General features: G+C 35.8%; 1 protein-coding gene across 5 annotated transcripts; it reads right to left on the bottom strand.

Moving 5' to 3' along the window:
* Positions 1-230: 230 nt before the first annotated feature.
* On the bottom strand, positions 231-23,224 carry PDCD4 (programmed cell death 4). 5 transcript variants are annotated; one of them, XM_081157817.1, is made up of 12 exons: positions 23,135-23,224; positions 18,568-18,674; positions 16,628-16,930; positions 15,000-15,094; positions 13,299-13,412; positions 10,909-11,130; positions 9,349-9,446; positions 8,344-8,458; positions 4,838-4,945; positions 4,250-4,360; positions 3,452-3,591; positions 231-1,613 (listed from the first exon to the last, which is right to left on the bottom strand). In XM_081157817.1, exons 2-12 carry the CDS (start codon positions 18,608-18,610, stop codon positions 1,553-1,555), a joined length of 1,410 nt encoding a protein of 469 aa, XP_081013943.1. In that variant the 5' UTR covers positions 18,611-18,674; positions 23,135-23,224; the 3' UTR covers positions 231-1,552. The 5 variants fall into 5 exon arrangements, with proteins under 5 accessions (XP_081013943.1, XP_081013946.1, XP_081013942.1 ...); XM_081157820.1 differs by having other exon boundaries at positions 16,628-16,888; XM_081157816.1 differs by having other exon boundaries at positions 23,084-23,220.
* Between the last annotated feature and the right edge of the window lie 1,859 nt (positions 23,225-25,083).

Genomic DNA, 25,083 nt, shown 5'->3' with positions numbered 1-25,083 from the left:
TATTCAAAGAATCTTTCCATGTTTATTAATAACTGAATTTAAAGATACAGTCTAATTTTGCATTAAGTGTTCATGCTGGGCTTTTACATTACCTAATTTTAAAACTTTTTATGAATTTGGTGTGAGATATGTTTAAGGTTATTTTGCATGACCACTGATCCTACATGTCATGATAGAACTCTATTTCTTAAACTTTATTTTAGAAACCTTCACCTGAGCTTTTAATTACACTGATTTTAAGGACTTAATGAATTACTTGCTACCTTTATCATCCAGGTATCAAAATCCTAGAAATGGAAAGTAATGTGGACTTAAAAGAGCCCATGAGGTAAACATGAAATTCAACTTGTAGTGTTAGTTCTAAAACACTGTAGTGAAACCTGTAATAGGTATATTCCCAAAAATACCTTTGTAAATTCTGAATATAATTCTTGATTCGTTGGCTGCAGACAGTAACAGACAATTTAAATTACCACAGACCTTAAAGCCTTGCTGAGTAATCAAGGCTCTGCAAAAGAAGTTAGAAATGTGATCATTCTTTAGATATTTATTTATTGGTAGCTACTATTTTCTCAGACACTGAATAAACGCCAAACTGAGTTTCTTGAAGAATATTTTGTAAGACACATTATTTGGTAATAGAACTTAAGAAGGATGAAAAGTAGTATGTATTTTAGAAATTTCATTAGGCTATAATTTTTTTTAAAGTGTGCATGCATTTCCCAAGTACAATATTAAAATAAATACTATTGTACTTTTAAGTTTGTAAGAAACAAATTCACTAGGTTCAAATACACTCCCTTATATTTTAAATTTGCTATGTGAAATAAAACTCTTTTTAAAAACCTGAAACAAATGTACTCCCAATAAAGACTCAATACTGCTTCACATGTTTTATTTTGTCATACATTCTTCTAGAACCGGGTTCATTCTTCCAGTTTTGTAGAAAAATAGATGTTCCAGCCACCATTTACCTAACTGTCTAGTCTTTAAGACCAATCAGTATGTTCCCTGGAAAGATGAATAAGTCTCCTAACTCATTTTCTTAAAATTCTTTAAGACAAATAACTTTTTTTTTACTCCCAAAGCACAGTATTTCAACAGCAGCAGCCAACATGGGGTTTTAGCAGCTTAACTTTACCCCCTAAATAAAGCTTTGTATAAACCAGTGATTTTACTACAAAAACACTGTCCTTGAAAGAAAGGAGTAGCAATCTGACATCAATGCAAAACTTGGAATGATTATGTCATAAACATGGCACTTACAAAAGGTAGCTTATGAGAACATTCCACTCAAGAAGTGGTTACTTTTCTGTCCCTCCTTTACACGGTCAAAAAAAAACCCCAAACAACAAAAAAAAACACACTTGCTTTAAAAATCCCCCTTAAATTTAAGTCTATAAAATTTCAGAAATGCCTTGTACCCAAAACAAGTGCCTAAAAAAAAACAAAAAAAAAAAACAAAAAAAAAGAAACTGTGCTAACAACTCTTACAATTCAGGTATGTTTGGTTTTTTTTTTGTAACATCTAAGACTGCAAAAGTTCTTATATTCAGTAGCTCTCTGGTTTAAGACGGCCTCCATCTCCTTCACTTACAAAACGTTTTCTGCCCCTGTAATGCAAAAAACATAAACATGAAAACACATACAAATTCTGACTACAGTCAATTTAAACAATTTAAAACTTGGTATTTCCTGGTTATCCATTAAGTTTTAAAAGGTTGTATTGTTTAAAACAGAAAAATCAGTAGGCCTCTAAATCTTCTGAAAAGGACTCTTTCCCTTCTATATATATCCTAGAATATAGCATATCAAATGAACTGCTAATCTGAGCAGTTTTTAGTTGAATAAAAGCTTAATTATTGAAATAAGTTCACTGTTGAAAGGGAGTCATGTTTTAAAAAAGTTAAAATATAAGGCAAACATTGCTATTTAGAAATTTAATATTTCTACTGTTAATATTATTTGAAAGCTAAACAGTAAACCAAATAGGAAAGAACAATATAATCTGGAATTATGCAAACTAGACCTACGCAACCTATCAAAATATCTATGTTTAAAATTTTAAATTTTTTTCAGATGTAAAAAAGCTTTAACCCGAGTATGAAAAACTAAATCAGAATCAAATTAATTCCAGTCTGTGCCCCATTTTGGGATTCATGCTATTTCAAACTCAAGCGGCCTTGCTCTGTACTGTAACCACATTTTAGCTACATGTAGTAGCAACAACCCATGAGAAATAGTTGACCAGCAGCCTAAAGCAATAAGCGGAGAACAGTTTAGGCAGAATCAGCCCTTATTCGCTGACCCTAAACCAACATGCACAGATACTTGAGGCCATACACAAATGTGCACGTCACAAACTAAATAAGCAGGAGAAGAGAGGGTAAGAGTCGAAGTTCTATGGTGTGGGTCTATAAGAAGCTTAGGTATCTCCTCAAATGAGAATAAAGCGTAACAAATAACCAGTTAGACCTTTGAACAGAGGCTGAAACTTCTAAAAAGCCAATACCAGGGTGTTGTCTCCTTTTCATACTAAGTCTAACTGGAAACCAACTATATTTTTGTGAACATAAAAGCACACACTATGGTATTAGGAGACCAAGGTGGGGAACAAAGCAGTAAGTAGCAAGAAGTCTTGACAAAGTTGACAGTTCTACTGATGTATATACTGCTTGGCACATCAGTACGTAAAGGGTGCCATCACCAAGCAGAGACCTACATTTTCAAATATTTTTATCAAAGCCATTAAATTGTATCTTCCACTGTTATCTTTTCCTTCTCTCTTAATGGTTTCTACTTTCTAGAACAAGGGACACTACACCAAGAAGTACTTTTCTGAGATTTAGCACTCACAATACACTTAAATAAAAATACACAAAGCTTAGGAAATTTTTGATAAAAATTGTAAAAACAAAATGTACATAAAACAGACCCACATAAGATAAGCTATTACTAAAGAGTTCGTTCCTAGTAGCACAAATATAAAGTCAGATCCAATTAGCCCCATTTCTCCATTCTGTGAAGGAGCAAAAGGTACAGGAATGATCCTAGGTCTCTGAAGCCAGAAAAAGTCTGGATTCATCCTTGGCCTCTATCATGTGTGACCTTCGAAAAGGTACATTACACCTCCCTAAGCCTCAATTTTCTCATCTTATTGATGGTAATATCTACACTGAAATAATATTTAAACTATTTAGAACAGAACCTGGTACACAAAACTGCTCCACAAAATTAGCTTCCCTCCAGTGGCTTTATGAGTTTAGATTCACAATGGGGCAAAATAAGCTTCACCCTTGTTTCTCCATAAACACAAAATAGATGATTTTCACACTTGAGTGCTCCAGGTAAGATAGTATTATTTTTCTGACAGAATTGGAATGATAAAAAATTAGCTTAGCCTTCCCAAGCACCTCACCCAGTATTTTAGGTTGAGAAAGTAATAAAGTACCTTGAAGGACAAAGATCTCTGAGTTGTTTGGAAATGATTCCAGCCTGAAAACATTCTTCTACAAATCTCTCAAGCACAGAGTATGAATATGGGACATCCAGATTAATGTCTGGAATTTCATTATAAATTCTCTCATAACCCTAAAACAATGAAATTGTATACAGAATTGTTAGCCCATATAAAATACATAATGCCATACAACTCATCACTGTCATCAAGCTATATTTAAGGCCAAATGTTCATATAATAAGACTAAAGTCAAGTCTGAACCTTGAAAAATACAGGTAATAGGTACATTTGTTATAGGGTGTTTAAGTTAAAACTGCTGTCTCAAAAGATCTTCAGGCAGACATCAGATATTAGACACATTTCTTTCCCATCTACTTCTCTATATAGTACATTTACTACATTTAAAAAAAAAATAAGTCAAGAAAGAACTTCACTCACACTTTAATAGCAATGCATACAATTTTAAATAATAATAAATTAAGTACTTTAAAGTATAATTTGCTAAATGTTCATGTTTCTCTCTAGATATAAAATAGAAACCATCGAACCCTTGAGGAAGAACAATCACATTTTTAAAAACACAGGTTAAAAAAAAACCTATTGAAGTGTTACTTTCCAAGAAATGGCTGCAAGAGACTCAAACGTAAACATTGCCATTAAAAAAACAAAAAACTATAGACATAATACTACTAAACATATCTAAAGGAAAATGTCATTAATTCATCATCTGTATTCTATCATATATTTAAGGTATAAGCTAAAAACTGTTCAAAATAATGTTATACTTACTCTTTTCATTTGGTCTAGAGTAATGGTAGATGATTTCCAAAGGGATTTTAATAAATCCAAAATCATCTTAAATGTACTTTCTCCAGTTGACTCCAAAACCATTACAATGGCCTAAAAATTGAATGAATGCATGAATGTATTTTTGGTCATTAGTTCATATAAGAAAATGCTCCTAAAATGTATCAGATCCATTTAATATGTAACCATAATCATCATAAAAATTTAGAAGCAACTTTCTCCATTAGTGTTAATTTGCTTTAAATCCTCACCCAAGGATATTTTTCATTGATTTTCAGAAGAAGAAAAAAACGTATGTTATTAAAGAAGCATTATGTCACTGCAGTACAAAAAGGAACAAAAGAGCCTTAGCCAGTGTGGCTCAGCTGGTTAGTCTGTCTCCCCATGCACCAGAAGGTCTCAGGTTCAATTCTCAGTCGGGGCACATATGTAGGTTAGGGGTTTGATCCCTGGTCAGGGCAACTGGTCTGTGTATCTCTCTCACATTGATGTCTCTCTCTTCTTCCCTCTCTAAAATCAATTTTTTTAAAAAAGAACACAATTCTCTTTGGAATATCAAAGTAAACTTACTTCATATACAAGCTCATGGTGAAAATGAGGTACTTCCAGTTCTTTAAGGCAATGTTCAGCTTCAGATATGTCTCCAGAGAGTAAATATTCTTTCAGCAGCATATCAATCTATTAAGTTTGAAAATTGAGATGTGTTAGAACTTGTTTTTAAAAATTGTGCTGCCCGGCCGGGCATGGCTCAGCGGTTGAGCGTCAACCTAGGATCCAGGCGATCAGGGTTCGATTCCCGGTCAGGGCACATGTCCGGGTTGTGGGCTCGATCAACGACTCTCTCATCATTGATGTTTCTATCTCTCTCTCTCCCTCTCCTTTCCCCTCTCTGAAATCAATAAAGATATATTAAAAAAAAAAAAAAAATTGTGCTTTGTCAAAGGATTTACTTACCCTCATTCTCAATATACATGATGAAATAGATTACAAACAGCTGTCTAAGAACATATAGACTTGACACCATCATAACAAAATTTTTTCATACAAAAAGTCAGTCTTCAATTTTTAATTGGTTCTTTATTATGAAGAAAATGAAGCACTTCAGTGTGTCTTAATAATCACTGAGATTTACAAATAGACTTAAGTCATACATGGCCTGAGTTGACACCATAATTTTTTAATGCTCCCTGTAAAATAAGGGATCTTAAGTACCACTAGAGGGCACTAACTGAAAGTCTCCAAATGAACTTTTGAAGTGGCACAAACTCTCACTTTCATCAAGATGACCTTAAAATTGCACTGAGAGCCAAAAAAATGAAGTATCAGGGTTTTTTTTACTAGACAGGGTAAAGATTTCCATATACTTTTCTCTAAAAGTGAGGATTTGAAACCCATTATCTACAACATTCATGAGTATTTCAGCTTCCAGTTATAAACAGCTAAAGAGACAAGTCTTGTCTTTCCTATTCAAATTTATACAATAACATCTATGGCCCCAGAGAAAATGGGGAAAAGTTTTCGGCTTGAGAATGTCAACTAGGAATGTTCTTCCCTATACATTACCTGTTAAAATCACCTTTGCATCTAGTAGATGCTCAATGCTGGCTAACTGAATAAAATAATCTCATGTGTCTCTACTTCATATTTCATACTTCTAAAACATATTTCATAAAAAGTAAAATAAAATTTGATTAACAGAATACATCCTTATAATTCCTATTATGCTTTAGAAAATATTTAATGTCATTTGAGTAACATTTTTACTCTATAATTAATACATTTATTATTTAAATTATATGACTTAGTTTTTAAACTTTGTTATGTAACTGAAAGTATTTTAAATGTTTTCCATCAGGTTCCATGAATTTTTGAGAATGATGAATTACGAATACATGTATACATTTCTAAAAGTCCTCTTTGTCCAACTCATCCTTCCATATAAAAGTAAATGAATATCCAAATAATGTCAAACTGAAATACTGGGTAGTTTTATTTCAATTTTTATCTTGACCATTTTTTGTTGAGATAATTTACATACCATAAAATAGTTTGGGAGTTCCTCAAAATATTAATTTTGGAGAGTACAGATATTTCTCAACTTACAATGGGATTATGTTCCAATAAACACATCGTAAGTTGAAAATACTGTAAGTCGAAAATATATATAATGCACCTAACCCACCAAACATCATAGCTTAGCCCAGTCTACCTTAAACATGCTCAGAACAACCTACATTAGCTACAATTAGGCAAAATCATCTTGCTTCCACTGCCCAGCATCACAAGAAAGTATCAAACTGCATATATCACTAGCCCAGGAAAAAATCAAACTTCAAAGTACAGTTTGTGCCCTAGGCGGTTTGGCTCAGTGATTAGAGTATAGGCCCTCAGACTGAAGGGTCCAGGGTTCAACTCCAGCCAAGGGCACATGTCTGGGTTGCAGGCTCCATCCCTGGCCCTTGTCAGGGCGCATGTGGGAGGCCAACCAATTGATGTCCCTCTCTCACATCGTCTTCTCTCTCCCTTCTACTCTCTGAAAAGCAATGGAAAAAAATATCCTCAGGTGAGGATCAAAGCACAGTTTCTACTAAATGCATATAGCTTTCACACCATCATAAAGTCAAAAAATCATTAAGTCAAATCATCCTAAATTGGGGACTACCTGAATTACCATCTTAATCATATTAAGTCTTTTAATCCATAAACACGGGCTATTTATTTAGGTCTTTCATTTCTTTCAACAATGTTTTGCCGTTTTCGGTGTATAAAACTTGTACTTCCTCTGATAAGTTTATTTCTATTTTCATCTTTTTTATTTTATAATTATTTTGTTAATTTTATTTCTGTTCATGCATTGTTAGTGTGCAGAACTAAAATTGAATTTTGTATATTGAAAGATCAATATCCTGCTACCTTGTTGAATTCATTTATTAGTTAACAGTTTAGTTTTTTGCTTTTCTTTTTTGTATAGATTGATTTGGTTTTCCTTATACAGATCGTGTTAGCTGGGACTAGAGAATTTACTTCCTTTACAATCCAGGTGCCTTTTATTTCATTTTCTTGCCAAATTGCATTTGACTCACTGGTTAGAGCATCGGCCCATGGACTGAAAGGTCTAGAGTTCGATTCCAGTCAAGGGCACATACCTCAGTTGTGGCTCGATCCCCGGCCCCCATAGGGGTGTGGGAGGCAACCAATGTGTCTCTCACATCAGTGTTTCTTTCTCTCTCTCCCCCCACCCCCCATCCACTCTCTCTGAAAAGCAATAGAAAAAATATCCTCGGTGAGGATTAAAAAAATCTATTAAGTATCACAACTACAGTCACATATAAAGATTATAATCTAAAATTAGAATCACATGAACTATAAGTCTTCTAATTTTCTTTAAAATATGCAAATAAGATTAATTTTTTGTTTGTTAAGTTTCTTGTCATACATCATCATTTTACTGCCAGAAAAAAAATAATCCAGAGACTAAATCTGGCATTTTAATGTAATAAATTACTTCTTTGAAAGCTCGCATACAGGTAGTGAACCTCCTTAAAAAATCTACCACTATGATCTACTCTAGTGTTCATAACTCATAATTTATAATCTGAGAATTATATTCATAATTCATAATTTATAATCTAAAGAAAACTCTTAAGTCCAATCCTTTCATTTTATGTGAGTTTCAAAATGCTCATATAAAGTGTTTTGTTTTTTTTTTTTTTTGGATAACTACAAGAGAAAATCTTATTTCAACAGTATTTGAAAATTTTAAATACCAATGTAAGAAAAAGAATTCATGCATTCCTTTGAGGTTCATACAGAGCTTGCTTAATCATAAAAGCCCTTTTAAGTTAACCCAGTCTCCTTTTTTAAGTCAAAGAAATCATACAAATTTAATAACAATTATATAATTATTGGATAATCTATAGGAAAAGGTACAAAGCCAAATATACAGAGATTATTCAATTTTCCATTTGCAGCTACAAGACTTAATTTTTGTCCACAAAAATACCAGCTAGAAGGCATAGTTTATTTCCCTAGAAGAATACATATAAACTAAGTTAAAGATATTAACCAATAGTTACCTCTTTAACAAGGTGATGAACAGACTTCTGCCCACCTCCAGAGCCCCACACGCTATCTTTGCGCTTTCCACCTTTAGACATACTCAGGAGCACAGTAGCCTTGTCCAGAGCAGCTCTACAAAAAAAAAAATAATTAATTTAACTTTGACATTTGGACATGATGCAAGTTGACCAAATCATGGGTAAAGTTGAAAAAAACAACATAAAATTCAAGTCTTTTTAAAGACTACTGTTTAAAATAAAAATCTGGAAGCAAAATTAAAAGTTGCTTCTCATGTTAATATTCTCATCTCTATTATTTCCATATCTCAATCAACAAAAACCTAATGTTATTAAAAAATAAGTCACCTATCCTGAGAAGGAACACTTCACATAAAACTAAGTTTTACGCCGGGCTGGGCGTGGCTCAGCGGTTGAGTGTCGACCTAGGATCCAGGCGATCGGGGTTCGATTCCTGGTCAGGGCACATGCCCGGGTTGCGGGCCGCAGCCGATCAATGACTTTCTCATCATTGATGTTTCTATCTCTCTCTCTCCCTCTCCTTTCCTCTCTCTGAAATCAATAAAGATATATTTTAAAATATATATATATATTTCTGTAACAGATAAAATACAAAATAAAATGGAAATGGGGCTCCTTTGTTAATACTGTCCATCTTATTAGAATATTAAATAATTACAGAATGTTAAAACTGGAAGGGACCTTAAATACTCTAAGTCGGATCCTTTCATTTTATAAATAAGGAACCTGAGGCCCAGAAAAGAGTGGCTTGACATGAAGATAGCTAATGGTTTAAGCTAAAACCCAGAGCTTCTGCATTATAGTAATGTTCTCTTCCTATTATATCAGGCCAACCACCTCTCAGTTTTGTTTTAATAGTGGAGAATACAAACAAATGACAAATAGATGTCTATAATGTCTGATTAATTCATGTGTCATTTCAATAGAATCCTGTAGCATTTTCCCCTCATTTGAAATTCTAAGTAGGAAAATTAATTTACTTACCTAGCCTGTACACAATCTACAGTTCCTCTGTAACTATCAATATAGGTATTACACAAAATTCCATCTCCAACAGCTCTAGCAATAAACTGGCCCACCAACTATAATAAGAAAAAAAAAAACTGTATTAAAAAATCTAAAATAAACCTTTACAGAATACAATTTCTAAATACATAAATGATGGAGACTGGTTAAACTACATAGTCAATACCTAAAACAGGCTGGAGTATTCAAAAAAAATTTTCGGCACCTACTAATCATGCTTGGCACACACTCCCTCTTAACCTTCAAGTTAAGTGACAAAGGGGGGAAGACCTCTCTTTTGCTCACTACTGAATCCCCAACACCTTACCTTGCATAATGCCTGAAACAGAGTATGTGATCAAAATGCTTAAGTCAATGACTTAAAGTCAAGAGAAATCCCTTATCTGGAAAAAAATGGGACTAGGTTTTTCCCAAAAAACTGATTAAGAGAATTTATCTCATGGTGAAAAGTTGTGTAAAAATATTTTTGTAGAAATATTTATCTGAAAGTATGTTCATAGCATTATTTCTTATAAAAACTGGAAAAAACTTTAGTGTCCAAAGGTATGGTTAAATGGTACACATATAAGATGGTACATTATGTGACCACAGGGAAATATATTTACATTTTATGGTGTAAGGAAAATCGAGTTTACAAATAGCATATTCAATACGATCCATTTTTTATTAAAACAAAAACATAAGGATATATAAAAACTATACATTTATACCCACAGAAAGTAGAATGGAATATTGTAAACAGTGATTATTTCTGCTGGCCCTTTTCTTCATTTTGGCTTTTATTTTTTCAAAAATTTTGTAATAAATATGAACTTACATAATCATTTTTTTAAAGTATGAGTATTGGTGTAAAAAAAAGTCCATGTTTGAATCACAGCTTTCAGGAATTAACCTACCTATACTCTATTCCTAAATTAATGTTTAAGCTCTCCTACCTTGATTTAAGACTTTGGTCAAGGAACCAGCAACAATTACACACATTTCAATCTCAAACCAGAAAATCATGTTATAATGTCAGCCTGTATTAAGTCTAATAAAAGTATAAGGCTTTGAGAAAAGAAACCTAAACAAAAGCATAAACCATGAATTTTCTAACTATTTTCTCACAACGCCACAAAAAGGAGCAGTCTTATTTATGATTACTTTTTTAATAAACATTAGGTAAGCAAATTCAATCCTCGATAACAACAATCTACATTTTTTAAGAATCCCAGCACATAAAACAGCTTAGCTGCATATAATAGAGAATTTACAGACAGGAAAAAAAAGTGTGACCTAAAAACTATAAAGAGCATTGGGGGAAAAGATATAAAATTATAGTATGATGAAAACTGTTTGGGGGGGAACAAAAACAGCTCAGGGAAAATACACTAAAATGTTAAGAGGGCTATTTTTGTGTGGCAGGAAATATGGACCATATTTTCCTCTTTCATCAAAAAAATTTCCTAGGAGTTTGTATTATTTCTATAACTGAAAGAGTAGTGGAGGAAGATAATGAACAAGAAAAACCATACAAACCTGTGGTGCTCTAGGAGTATCCAACGCTAATTCAGGTAGATCTTTCAACAATTTATCAAATGATTTTTCTACATCATTTGTGCTCATTACTGTTCCACAAAGGTCAGAAAGAAGCTTAGATGTCATTTCTCTATGACTAGCCTTTCCCTCCAATGCCAAGGACACTGCCAACACTGGTACTCCACTTTTCATTTCACCAAGATTTAAATCTCTTAGCATTTCCTATTCAAAAAACAAGTATTTTATTTTTGAAAAATCAAGATTTTATATATCATTACCTCTCCCCATTTGGAAATAATCAGGGAAGCAGTCATATTTTAAGGGATAGGATAAATATATCTTACTCTGCATATAAATTACATATTGACCCACTTCGTCAAGCTTCAATGAACTATCAATGAATATCAATGAACTCAAGAATGTGAATTACATCCCTATCTGGGTAGTTCAGTTGGTTAGAGCCTCATCCCTATTTAGCTGCTTGGGTTGTGGATTCGATCCCAGGTCAGGGCACATACAAGAATCAACCAATGAGTGCATAATAAGTAGAATAACAAATCAATGTTTTCTCTCTCCCTCCCTCTCAAAATCAATCAATTAAAAAAAAGTGAATTGCACCTAAAATAGTTTCTTAAACCACATATTATTATGAAGTTTGGTGTTAGGAGTTAACTAATCCTCTGCCTTACAAGCTCTTAACATTATTTCTAGGAATACTGCTTTATAAGCATTTATGGAGAAATTCATTTTATATTATCATGAGCTGCTTATACTCTACTTTTCTGCAAAACTTTCTCTTCACACAAAAATTTACTTTATACTGTCATATGAAGTTTAAAATGAGATCTTAAACCATTGTTTTTAAGTGGGATTATTGTTTTAAATGTTGAAATAAAGTTAAAATTCCCTATTAAAAATACAATAAACTTACTGACTACTTATAATGTATCGGGCATTGCAACAGTCATTTTATTTCATATTATCTTATTTAATACTCAAGCAACCCTTTGAGGGGAGGTATTATCACCATACTCATCATAAACAAAGCACAGCAAAATTAAGTACTTGCTGAGGGAGGGCACACAGCTGGAATAAAGTTGGAAATAGAATGTAGTCATTTTGACCCTGGAGGTTAAATTCTAACTCAGTTACTTGGAGTGCCTTCCTTTTTACTTAGTTTTCTCAGAATATTTAAATCATGGTATATTACTAAAAGAATGCCACTACTATTTTCACAAGCACCTATCTGGTGTCCCTATTGTCTCTTCCCACTCCAGTTCATCTTTCTGGACTGAGCCTGAACAGCTAAATCAATGCCTTTAAACACAACACTCCTCCTTACTGAAAAACCCTCTCCAGCCATCTTACCATGGCAACTAGATGGCTCAGAATCATCTCTCTATTACTCTCCATTTTATGCTTCCATAACACTCTGCTCACAGTACTACTCAGTTAACACACACACAGCATACTATTGGTCCCATGCTAGTTAGATAACAGGTTTTCAACAGTCCCTGCCCTCACAGGACTTAAATTCTTCCTCTATAATATAATGTTTCACATTGTATTTTAATAATGTTTATCATTCTCTCACTTCACTGAGCTTCAAAAGGGCGGGAATCACCTGTTACAAATTTCTCCACATGGAATGCACTGAACAAATATTTGTTTCCTATTCAAATCCTATGAATCCAAAGATATCAAACCTTCAGGGTATCAGACAACCAAAAAAGCCAAGTCTGAATTAAAAGAATCTAAAAAGTCTTCTAAGAGTTGCAATTTTATTACTTTAAATCAGTAAAATCCTAATTAGACCAATAATTTTATTTTACCCCTTTTAGAAAGTACTTTATGAAAAATCCATAACACAGTAAATGTTCCCATAACAAATTACCAATTTGTTCTCTTGGTTTCTGTATACATTCTTTTTTTCAAATCTTTGCCTGTGTTCTCTTTTTTTTTTTTTGGACAAAGTACAAAGATAAATTGTATCCTAATCCTAAACATTGAAGTGAATGTCAAAAAAATGAAACTTAGGCATTTTTAACTGAGATCCCTTAGGAGGCTTAAGGTCCATAAATGCCTTGAAATTGTTAAAATTATATTTTATAAACTATCAATTATAAAAATACTTTGTAATTTAAAAAATTATAAAAACATTGTGTTGTATCATTTTTCAGGGAAGGAAATGGCACATAGGTAAGAATTAATCTAATCCCAATAGGTAAGAATCTAAATTCATGAAATTTTACTCCATTTTTTAGTTAGAAATTTATTTATACAAAAGAAAATTCTTAAACTTACTCAGTGACCCAAGATCATTCTAGATATGTTTTAATAGTGTTTTCTCTCCTCTATGAAATAAATTATTATTGCAACTTGAAACCTACCGCAACTTCGTTAGTATCTCCATGCTCAAAATATTCCTGTATGATTGGTGTTAAAGTCTTCTCAAATGCTGTTTCATCCAAAGGCAAAACTACAGTTTCATAAACACAGTTCTCCTGGGAAGGGAAGGGGAAGAGTTATAAATTAAAGAACAAAATATTCAGATAAACTGAAATTGTTTTATAATTTTATATTCCAACTGATTAGTAATCTCAATTCTGGGGGAAAAGACACGCTATATGCTTTGATCACTTATATAAAAATAGAGTTTGTCACTGTTCTTTTACAAAATCTAAATATAATAAACCAATACACAGATTAGAACCACCAATCACAGCAAATATGACTTGCTTCCAACTCCCCATTATCTTTTGTTAATTCTTCGTATCTCTCACAAAACCAATCCATCAGTGACCAAAAAGCTTTAAGATGGCTTCCTATCATATCTAGTGTTTTCATTATAACCACATTTTTAAAAAATGAAATAGGAACCAAAGCCTTCATGATTGGTATTAACATAGTAAAACGTCTGTATAACAAAAATCTATGTTGTAGCGACAAAAAATTCTCTAAGTGAAAAGCACTATTAAACTGAAATTTCAAAAACAAGTATCCCCCTTCTCCTATGCAAAAATCCCTGAAATGTTTATATACAACTTATGACTCGCTTACATCTAACAACATAAAGTTGAAAGATTATATATTAAAACTAGAACATTTAGCAAAGTTTCTATAGTATTTGAATCCTACTGTTTTTAAAATATATTTTTTTATGTTCTCTTAGAAATATTTCCATATCCAACTGTTAAAATAGTTAAAAACATACATATAAACAATACACAATAAAAACAATCTAACATATACCCTGGTAACTTCCTATCTAAAATTTTCATTACCACGTCTTGTCTTATACAGATACTTTATCCAGAGATGTGGGGTGTGAGGAGGAAGAACAGACAACAGGAAGAGTAAATGGAAGTACCGGATGAAAAAAAGACTGGCCATGAGTACTAATTATTAAAGCTGGTAAAGCTAGGAGACAAATACAAGCAGGTTCATTATACTATTCTACTATTGTATAAGTTGGAAATTTTCCAGTAAAAAGATAAATATATGTAAACTCATTAGAAAATCTATTAAAAATGTATATTCTCAGCACTATCCCTAGAAAAAAGATCCAAGTTTCAAAACTACCAAACTTAACATCCTAAACAGCAATATGTAAAAGAAGCTTAATATCTGTCTTTTATGATATTCAAAATATATATATTCTTCTCAATTTCTCATTACTATAAAAACTAAATTAACTCAAAAGAATTTATTGAAAAACTCTCAACTTGATAATCTTAAGTGAATTTGTAAAGATCTATTTTTGATTCACTTCAGAAACCAAATAAAAATTAATATACATTAATATCAGTTATCTTGTTTTCCTAATCCAAAATTAACCTAACAGTCTGAGGTTCTGGGTAAATATATGACTTACATGCCTATATTAATATGTGCGTGTATATACATATATAATTGTACACTACATATACACACATTAGTATATATAATCATATATATGACTTAACAGTTATAAATAATAAATACAGGCATAGAACATATGATTTGACAAACATATGAGTAAACTACAAACATGAGATCAAAAAAGTTTGTAAGTATTTAAATATATATTAAAAAAGCAAAAACACTGATACCTGGTCATCATCATAGTTAGGATCTTTCACATCCACCTCCTCCACATCATATACCTGTCCAGGTGTACCCCAAACACCTTTGCCTCCTGCACCACCTGAAAAGTTTTAAATTGAGAAGGCAAAGAGACAAAGTTCATAGTTCATAAATTTTAATTTCAGTTAAAATTTGAGATAACTCTATATGTTCAAATGTTAATTAAAATAATAGTTAAAAAACTATTTTAATTTGTTAGGCTTTTTTCCCCACTTGAGAGTTATACTTTGACTCTTTTTATTCAGATCACTGCCTTTTCAGTAATTAGATATTTTATAACCTACATAGAAACATCAAGTTGAAATAGCTTATAAAGTTAAAACTAAAAAGGCAGCTGCTTTAATTAAAGCAAAAGCAAACCAAAACAAAAAAAAGATCAGAAAAAATAGCTATATTGGGGACCTCAAAGGAGGTGATGTTAGTTTACTTCTAAATTTTATTTGACATTTCTTGAGACCAAAACAAAAAGAAATTATGCTGAGCCAATAAAATGTGGCAAAGAAAACTCAATTAGGAAGAAATTAACAAAGAAGCACCGTGACCACCATAAAAAGTTTTAAAGTCAAATACTCTTTAGATATAAAAGTACATATTAAACTATACTTTGCAACTAGCAATGTTACAAAAAATTGCTATTTAAGCATTAATAACACTGACCATTTCTCTCTACTTCTATATACAAGCTGAACAGAAGTTTAATAAATGCAACTTTCAAAGATGCTTTCCTACATAAACTTACTGAAATGTTTTGACAAGGTACAATATGTTGAATTATTTTAAAAGAAGGTTACAGTATCGCCAGTATTTTTTGGAGGTTTTTATTTTATATCCAGAGTACAATCCTTGCCTCCAGAGCAAAACAGAACCTGAGAACTAGGCTCCGTTTTGATCCGACCATGGCTATAGGCGATTCAACAAGAAGAACTACTTTGGAAAGAGGAGAAAAACATTTTGCAAGAATCCTAGGCTATGAGTTGAAGCCGGGAGCTTCTGAAAGCACCAAGTTGTACCAAAATCCTACCACAGACAAAAGCTGACAGACCCCCTCAATCAACAAATGTTTACATACAGATACCTACATAGCTAGTCATTACTCCAACCACTGGAGATACAGCGGTAAAACAGGCATTCTATTCCAGTACCCAAGATAAACAGAGCTAAAGAAAACTGGGAACCAGATCTATGATATCATTAAAATTCTGAGAAAAATATTACCAATCAAATTTATGTACCATGTATTCTTCACATGGACATAATCTGATTCATTAGACAATAGGGATGATGAATTCCTGACCCTATTTCTTTCAAGCAAGGGAAGAGAGTACATGCACAATTCATAACTGTGAAAAATGTCAGTGTGTATTTTGCTGGAAAATAAAGTTCTGCTCAAAAAAACTGTATCTATTCAAATAAGAAAAAAGTCTCAAAGAAAAAGTGGGATGATCCTCAATTTAGTACTATGTAAGAAATATATACAAACCACAAAATCTTACGTTATCACTGTTTAAACTTCTCTCACTCGTAGAACAAGGAAAGTGCAGTACGAGAACCTGACAGTATTTTCCACGTGTGTCTGGGTGTGGTGTGCACCAACCTTTCTTTGGTAGTCCGCGTCCCTTCCCAGATCGAGATCGCCGATCTAGCAGCCTTCCCTTTGGACTGGTTGGTACAGTTACTCCACTTCTAATTGCTTCGCTTCCATTATCACTGACTGAATCGCCTCGGCCGGAGTCCCGGGATGAGTTTTTCCGCAGTCGCCTTTTTGCCTTGGCATTAATTCTTGCTTCATTAATGGAGGATGCCGAAATCCAATTTCCATTTATCTCGTTCTTTATATCCTCAGTCCCAGCATTTTCTTCATCACCAGAGAAGAGAGAGTCACTTAAGTTATCAGGATCTTAAAGAGGAAAGTGAAGAAAGAAAATTCTAAGTATGTTAGTCATCTACTGTTATACCAATTATAGTCATAAGTTACATTAGGTTGAATCACATAAAATTACCATCTTTGTAGGTCAGTCATGGTCACATATTAGCAATTTCATATGGTTCAATCTAATAAATGATGACTAAATAGGATTACTTTTCACATCATCAAGGAAAGTAAACTAAGGCTTTGAATTTTAATGAACAAAATTTACTGAAAGCATGCTATCTTCACCTGTTTAGATCATATAATCTATCCTAATATAAACACCAAATAGACTATTACTCAGCCATAAAAAAATGAAATACTGCTATTCATGACAACATGAATGGAATCCTGAGAGTATCATGCTAAGTGAAATAAGAGAGAAAAAAGACAAAAACCATATGATTTTGCTCATATGTGGAATATAAAACAAAGAGTAACAAACAAACTTCAGATGCAGACAAGAGAATGGTGGCCACCAGAAGGGGAGGAGAGTGCAGGAAGACGGAGTCAGTAAAGGGGGTCAAATAAGCAGAAGGAAACTAGATGTTGGGTGTAGATTGCACAACTGAGTATACAGATAAAGAACTATAATCTTATACCTGAAAATTATATAATGTTATTAACCAATGTTACCCCAATACATTTTAAATATATGTAAAAGTATTTTAAAAGAAGCTATTACTTATATGTGAAATATAATCTTAAAGTGTATTATTACCATCCCCACCTCAATGAAGGAAGTACATGATACCCACAAAAAAACAAATACAGTACCCATATAGCTATTGTGTATAGCAGCACCAAAATAATCATTAATTACTATAATAATTTTTTATTATCATTTTCTAGCACTCTTGAAATCAGATTTATAAATACAAAATGGCAAAGAAGTTTCAACTTCAAAGTGTTCAGATCAAATAAAACTATGTAACTTGTAAGCAACAGTGAATTAGTCATTGAAAAAATGAAGCTGTATTAAAGAGTAAAAAATATTTAAATTACAAAAAAGAATCATTTCCAATATTAATAAAATTATAAGCAAACAATTACTTAAAATACACTAATATGAAAGCTCTTAATTTCTGAACAGTTGAAAACCCTAATGAACTCTCCACAAAGGTTATTCTAAAAACTGGAAACACATTTCACGTTGTCTGAAATAACTCAGCATCTGGACATCTATTTCAAAAATCCATCTTTATAATAATGTCCTATTGAGGTATGATAGCAAATAAGGGAAAATACCCTTAGGTAATTTATAAAATATAAATTAGTTAGGAAAGATACCAGTAACAGTTTATGTTATAGAAATCACTAACTAGCTCATGTGAAAGTATTACTGAGCAAGTTCACTATTCTCCACTCTGCACAATATAGTTAATTATAAAGAGTGTTAACATATGGAATGGGAAAGGATAGGCAGAAAAATAAGGGTGTGATGAATTTCTATGAAAACAAGATTCACAAACTTGATTTTAAAAACAACATATGACCTATTTTCTGGTAGCATGAATAAGATGGTTTTTAAAGTAAAGACGGTTCTAATACCATGTTTTCATAAAATTTGGTATGGCCTCAAACTTGCTCATAATACAATCAAGGTTCAAAATATTAATACTTACCTGCAGGGTTTACATTCAGTATCTGCTCATTTTCTACGTCCATTATTCCTTAATTTCAAGTGCACTGATTAAATTACCAAATGGAAGACTTCCTTTGGGATCTATTTCTTTAAAAAGAAAAAAAAAGTTTCAATATTTTCCAAACTGATATAATTAAGGTAAATTCAATCTACTTAATAACACTGTAAAAAAAAAAAAAAAAAAATCCGCCCTGGCTAGTGTGGTTCAGTTTGTTGAGCATCCTCCCACGCACCAAAAGGTTACGGGTTCCATTCCCAGTCAGGGCACATGCCCAGGTTACAGGCTTGGTCTCCGGAGTGCTGACAGATGTTTCTCTCTCTTTCTCTCCCTCCCTCCCCCTTCTTCTCTAAAATCAATAAATATATACATTTTTTTAAATCACATAATTCTTTTTTTAAAAAAGACTTCACTTCACTTTCAAAGATAGCTTACCCTAAATAATATTTGATTCCAATCTTTCTGACAAGTTTTTCTGTGTCCAAAAAAAAAAGTCCCTATTTCTGGATGTGCCAAATTACTCCTTTAACTTGGAATTAAAAGAGATTGCTATATATGTTTATTTCAAGTTAAAAGAGTATACACACACACACTTCCAATCCTTTAGGAATAACAGGCCTCATAATTAACCTGATATAAATAAATATTGGATAGTTTGCTACCCATGAATTATTAGTACTACAAAATGCAAACAGAGTTTTGTTTAATCAAGAATATCACATGACTGTGTTATTATTCACTCTACAACATATCTAAAGGCAGATAGATCTGCCATTTCATCACCTAGGTATCCATAATTACTGTTATGCAACTTTGAGATTGGGAGAAACTTTTTAGTTGATTTCCATAACAAGTGTATTATTTTTATAATCTGAAAAACACACTTAAAAATTATCTTACCTATTTTAAAAAGGAAAAAGTACAATGACATTAGCATCTCAGTATTTTAGACCTTAGTTTCAAAATGGCTTAAAGGTTTTGATGAAATCGATTATCTTTTATTTAGACAATTAACTCAGTGATATAGAGACTATCAAAATATATTTTCACAAGAACTATTGCCAGATGGTATAACCAAATGTGATTTCAGAATCTCCCTGGAAATATTTTTCAAATAATGGTTTAGAGTACTTAAGTATTTACAGGTTACATACAAGTCCTTCCAGTCATTTACAGTAATTTTACTAGTAGTGTGCTCTTCCTTTAAAACATAAAATGCACAAATTAATGAAAATGACTAATGAACTACAGAAAAGGTTATTTTTCTCACATAACGTAACAGTAGATGTCATTCTATTTTTTTATTTTTTAATCCTCACATGAGGGTATTTTTTCCATTGCTTTTTAGAGAGACTGGGAAGGCGGGGGGGGGGGGGGGGGGGGGGGGGGGAATGATAGAAACATTGATGTGAGAGAGACACATTAATTGGTTGCTTCCCGCACGTGCCCGGACTGGGGCCCGGGATCAAGCCTGGAACCGAGGTATGTGCTCTTAGCCATAATCGAACCCCGGATCCTTCAGTCCACACTCCACAGGATGACACTCTAACCACTGAGCCAAACTGGCTAGGGCTTTTTTTTTTCTTCTTTTTTTTAAGATGTCATTTTAGAATAATGATATATAATGCCTCCTGGAAGATGAAATTGCCTTTTAAATTCCTCTATATGTACTACTTTAACATCTTACAAGTTTATAGCCCCTTTCTCCAGAAAAGGGTATTATTTTGTAGAACAAAAATAAACACACACACCTTTTGTTAAAATCATATTCTCAATATGATATAACCCTTAGGCTACTAAAATGCTACCATGTTGCTTCAGAAATTAACAAAGTGGTGACATCACTCCAATTCTATTCTGAATAAAAAGACATGATTTTATATAAATACCTCTTAATACCATAATTCCCACAAACTCCGGATTTAGGAGAAAAAATAACCTTAAAAATATATACAAGAGATACATAGATATGCACACAAAAATAGTTTGCAAATCTAAACCTTTAGTTTGAAAATGCTGTATCTGTTTCATTTCTGTATATGAACTACATGTCACAGTAAAGTGAAAATGTCATATGATGTGTGTATGATTTTTTTACACTAGAGTTACGTTAAAGTCTTTTCATACTTGATGCAAGTATAATCTGAGAAAATACTTCCTGCAGAACATAATAAAGGAAATGAAACCATCATAACTGATGTTTACAAAGCCCTTTATAATTCAAAAACAATTTTACATGCATTATTTCATGTACCTCTCAGAACAATCTTGAGATAAGTACTCCACTTTGCACAGAACTAAACAGATTCTGAGAAGGCAAGTGATCTGTCCACAGAGAGAAGGCTGCTCAGTGAAAGAACCAGGATTAGAATCTAAACCTTCTAAATCCAGCATTGTTTGCACACATTTAATACCAAATTTTAGTATACCACAGGAAGTTTTTTTTTAGGGTTAAAAAAAAACCTTATTAAAACATAGACTCCTATTATTACATCAAATTTTTAAATACTGCTTTTCAAACATTAAAAATGGTTATTTTAAACTATTATACAGAAGACATTCAGTTGGGCAAAGAAAATTATCAGGTAATGACTATAATCTATACTGTTCCAAGTTTGTTTTTATTAAGTAATCATTTTTAAAAAATAGCCCTGTTTCTTCAGGCAACGATAATGCAATCAAGAACTCAGTCACACTTGACAGCAACACAGACATTTGGAGAAGCATAAAGTTATGTTCCCTGTTTCTACTCCCTTCAAAGCAGTGGGGTTCCCCCCACCCCGGTTTACGTAACAACCCTTAAGATTTTTGCCCCCAAATTAAGAAAATGTAAAGCAAAAAATTTAAACCTCCAGACTTCATACTAAACTACAAAATTAAGTTTCAGTAAGAAAACAAAACTACACGTTAGACAAAATTAAGGCTGAAATTAAACATTGTTTTCATTTCTACAATGTGTTTCACAAAAACATATGCCCAGATGTCTTCAACTGCCAAGACACTCCTTAAAAGATAGAGCCTAGGCCTCTTACCCGCTCCCCTCCCCCACAAAAAAATCTATTCCCTGAAATACACCTGATAGTCCACTCGGACAATTTTTGAAGTTCTGTCCATATGTTAGGTAGAAAATTATTTGTATTCATTCCAGGGCTACAATTACAGCTAATTAGCAACCAAAGAAAATCAGCTAAAAGTATTTAACCACAATGATGCAAAAGCGAGCACTACAGAAAACACCAGTGTCATTTCTTTTTGCACTCCTGGCAACTATTTTTCCTATTACTACAACAGACAAACCAATCGAAATGTAATGCCAAGACGCCTGCTGAGATACTAGGGAATTTAATAAACCTACAGTGAAGGAAGGGTAAGGGCATAAATACGAATAATTAAATTCACAACACATCGGTAGTGGTTCCTTTTTTGAAAAGTACATAGTGGTTTCCTATAAAAAGCCTTACATTAGCAAGAATGCCAAAATTCTAAAATTCAACAGTAAAAACATAAGTAGAAACAGGCGGTGACTGTCTTTTCCACACGAAGCTGCATTTTTACCTGTTTTAATTAGATTCTATACTGTCGCTAGCTACATAGCCAGCTCTCACAGGGGCTCGGGGAGACGGGCGATATTGACTTTAGCAAACCGTTTTAAAGCTCTTGCAAAAAACAAAACACAACCCTCCCATGAACGTTGCAGCACGAAATTGACAAATGCAACACACACAGCATGCTTTTCACAGAAAGGGGGCTCCCTTCCTGTCTTTGTCTTCTCCGGGAGATTTCATTTAAACTAAAAACTCAAAAAGCCAAAGAACAAAAAACGACCCTTTGCCTCAGGAGGGGAGCAGCGACGTCCGCGCAGGGCCGGCGGCCGGCACGTGTCCGCCTCCCGCGCCGGGCGAGCGCGCCGCCCCTCCGCAGCGGCCGGCCCGCTACCCCGCCGCGGGCGCAGGCCGGGACCCCCGCCGCCGGTCCCGACAGGCCCCCGGGGGCGAGGGGCTGGGCGGGCCCGGGGCAGGCCGGGCCTGGGGGCGCCTCTACGGCAGGCTCCAGAGGAGGCCGGGGGGCGAGGAGGACGCACGCCTCCCCCGCTGGATTTCAGTCAGGCTAGAAACCCGCCTCCCAACGCCCACTCCCCCGATAAAAATGAAGCCTCGGCCTTCGCGGGGACGAGCAGGGCCCCTCTCCGCCGAGCGCCTCGCGCGCCTGGCAAAGCGGGGATGGGGTCCGGGAGGGGGCGGGCCCGCGCCGCCGCGCTCCGGGCCGGGGCCCAGAGGAGGGGGCCAGGGTGGGCTCTCCGCTGCCCCGGGCGTTGAGGCGGGGCCGGCGGGGCTCGGAGGAGGCGGCCGGACCCCAACCCCGCCGACCCGGACCTGACCAGACCCGGCCGCGGCCTCCACGCCCCCTCCCCCTCCCAACGTGCGGCTGCATCCGAGAGGGGCCGGGCCTGTGGAGAGGGCGCAGTCCTCCCGGGCGTGCGAGTCGCGCCGGTACTGACCCCTCGGGCCGCTGCCGCCGCCGCCGCTCCCCTGGGTCCCTGTCCGCTGACCTGACCCCCTCAGCCTCCGCCGCTGCCTCGGAGCGTCTCCGGCCGTTCTCGCTCTGTTTTTGTTTTGTTCTACCCAGTAACACGGGGGCGAGAGCCCGGCGTTTATTGGACGAGGCGAAGAGGTCGGCTGGCCAATCGTAGCGGTGGAGCTGGAGCTGCGGAAAAGGGAGGGAAGTGAAACGTGGAAAGCTGGGCAGGAGCCCAAGAGCGCGCATGCGCGTCTGCTTTCCAGAACCGGGAGCGGGGCGGCGGGAGCGGGCGGCGGGAGCGGGAACCGGGGCGGCAGGGGGGGGGGTTGGGAGGCGCGGTGGGATGGAAACATGGGTGACAGGGCAGCGCCTTGGAGTGGGGACTAGGCTGAGGCTGCCTTGGCCCGCTCGCCCATTCCCCTCACGGGCGGTCGGCGGATTCGGCTAAAGCACAGGCTTGGGGCTTCCCGAGGGCCCTGCCCTCGTCCCCGGAGCCTCCTCAGGGGCCCACTCCTTCCAGTCCCCTCTCTTGCTGGCCCCTGCTCACCCCGAGGCTCCTAGGTGTGCAAACCCCACGCTAAGGAGTTTATCCCAGTGAAAGCTCTCAGCCTTTGAGATGGAGGTCACTCCCATTTCGCAGATGAGGAAAGAGACAAACACTCCTTGAGACCTGGGGCGGGCCGGCTGGTTGGAGACCTGCCCCTGGCCGAGAGGTTTCGGGTTTGACCCCGGTGGGCACGGAGCCCGGGGTGCGGGCTCCATCCCTGGAGGGGGGTGCCTGTGGGAGGCCACCAGTCAGCCTTTCCTACGTGTCTATTGCTCTCCCTCCCCCCCTTCCCTCTCTCTCAAATCACTAAAGCATATCCTTGGGCTAGAATTAATAAAAGTAAAACTCCTTGAAGTCCCTTTGCTTATTAATGAGTAGTCAGGCCATTGAAACACACGCACTCCCATTCCAAGGCTGGGTTTCAAAACGCTCGACTATAATTTCTTTATTGAAACTTACACCTCTTTTTAAATCCTTTTTAAATTTTTAAAAATTGTTAAGGCAGCTCCACGCTGTGGGTGACCCAGCGATTCCACTTCCGGGGATATGTCAGCGGAGACCGGAAACACTACCTCAGAAGACCACGTGTACCCCCGCCCGTCGCAGCCGGGCTTACACCAGCCACCACATGGAAGCCGCCCAGCTGCCCACCGGCAGTGAGTGGGCAGGAAAGCTGTGGTACGTTTACACAAAGGACTGCTACTCGGCAGTGAAAGGAAATCTCACCTCCTGTGACAGTCTGGGTGGACCCAGAGAGGGTTATGCTAAGTGAAATAAGCCAGGCAGAGAACGACAAATACGATTTCACTCCTATGTGCAATCTAATCAACAAAATAAACTAAGAAATAAAATAGAAACAGACTCAAAGATACTGAAAACTGACAGCTGGGGGAGGGGAGTTGGGGGGCTGTCTGAAAAGGAAGGATTAAGGGGGGGAACCTCATAGACACAGGAGGGAGAAGGGGTTAAACGGTGGTGGAGACTTGACTTTGGATGGTGAGCACACAGTACAATATACAGATGATTATTAGAGAAATGTACGCTTGAAACCTATATAATTTTATTAACCAATATCACTCCAATTAATTCAACTTTTAAGAAAGAAAAATGTCCACCTCTTGTGGCTGTTTTTTGTGTCTTTTCCTCTTGGCTGTGGTTCCCTTCCCATTCTTTCCGGTTCTCTAACCCCTGGGGTAATGACCAGAACCTTCTGTGTGTGTCTCTGTGGTCTCAGGAGAGGACTCAGGCACTATCTCGGGCAGGATTTTCAGACTGATCAGGGGTGTCTCCAAAACCTAAGTGCTTCCACCCTCACCAGGCAAGCCCTTCCCTGACTTACCCCTTCTGCGCAGTCACCCTGCCTGGGAATCATCTGTAGTGTTGTTATTCCTCTGCGCTGGCGCGCGGGCACACACACCACCACCACCACCACC

This window comes from Miniopterus schreibersii, assembly GCF_964146895.1.
Source record: "Miniopterus schreibersii genome assembly, chromosome: 14".
In the NCBI taxonomy this organism is placed as follows: domain Eukaryota; kingdom Metazoa; phylum Chordata; class Mammalia; order Chiroptera; family Miniopteridae; genus Miniopterus; species Miniopterus schreibersii.
The sequence above is the reverse complement of the archived record's forward strand: the minus strand, read 5'-3'. Positions and strand labels throughout refer to the sequence as shown.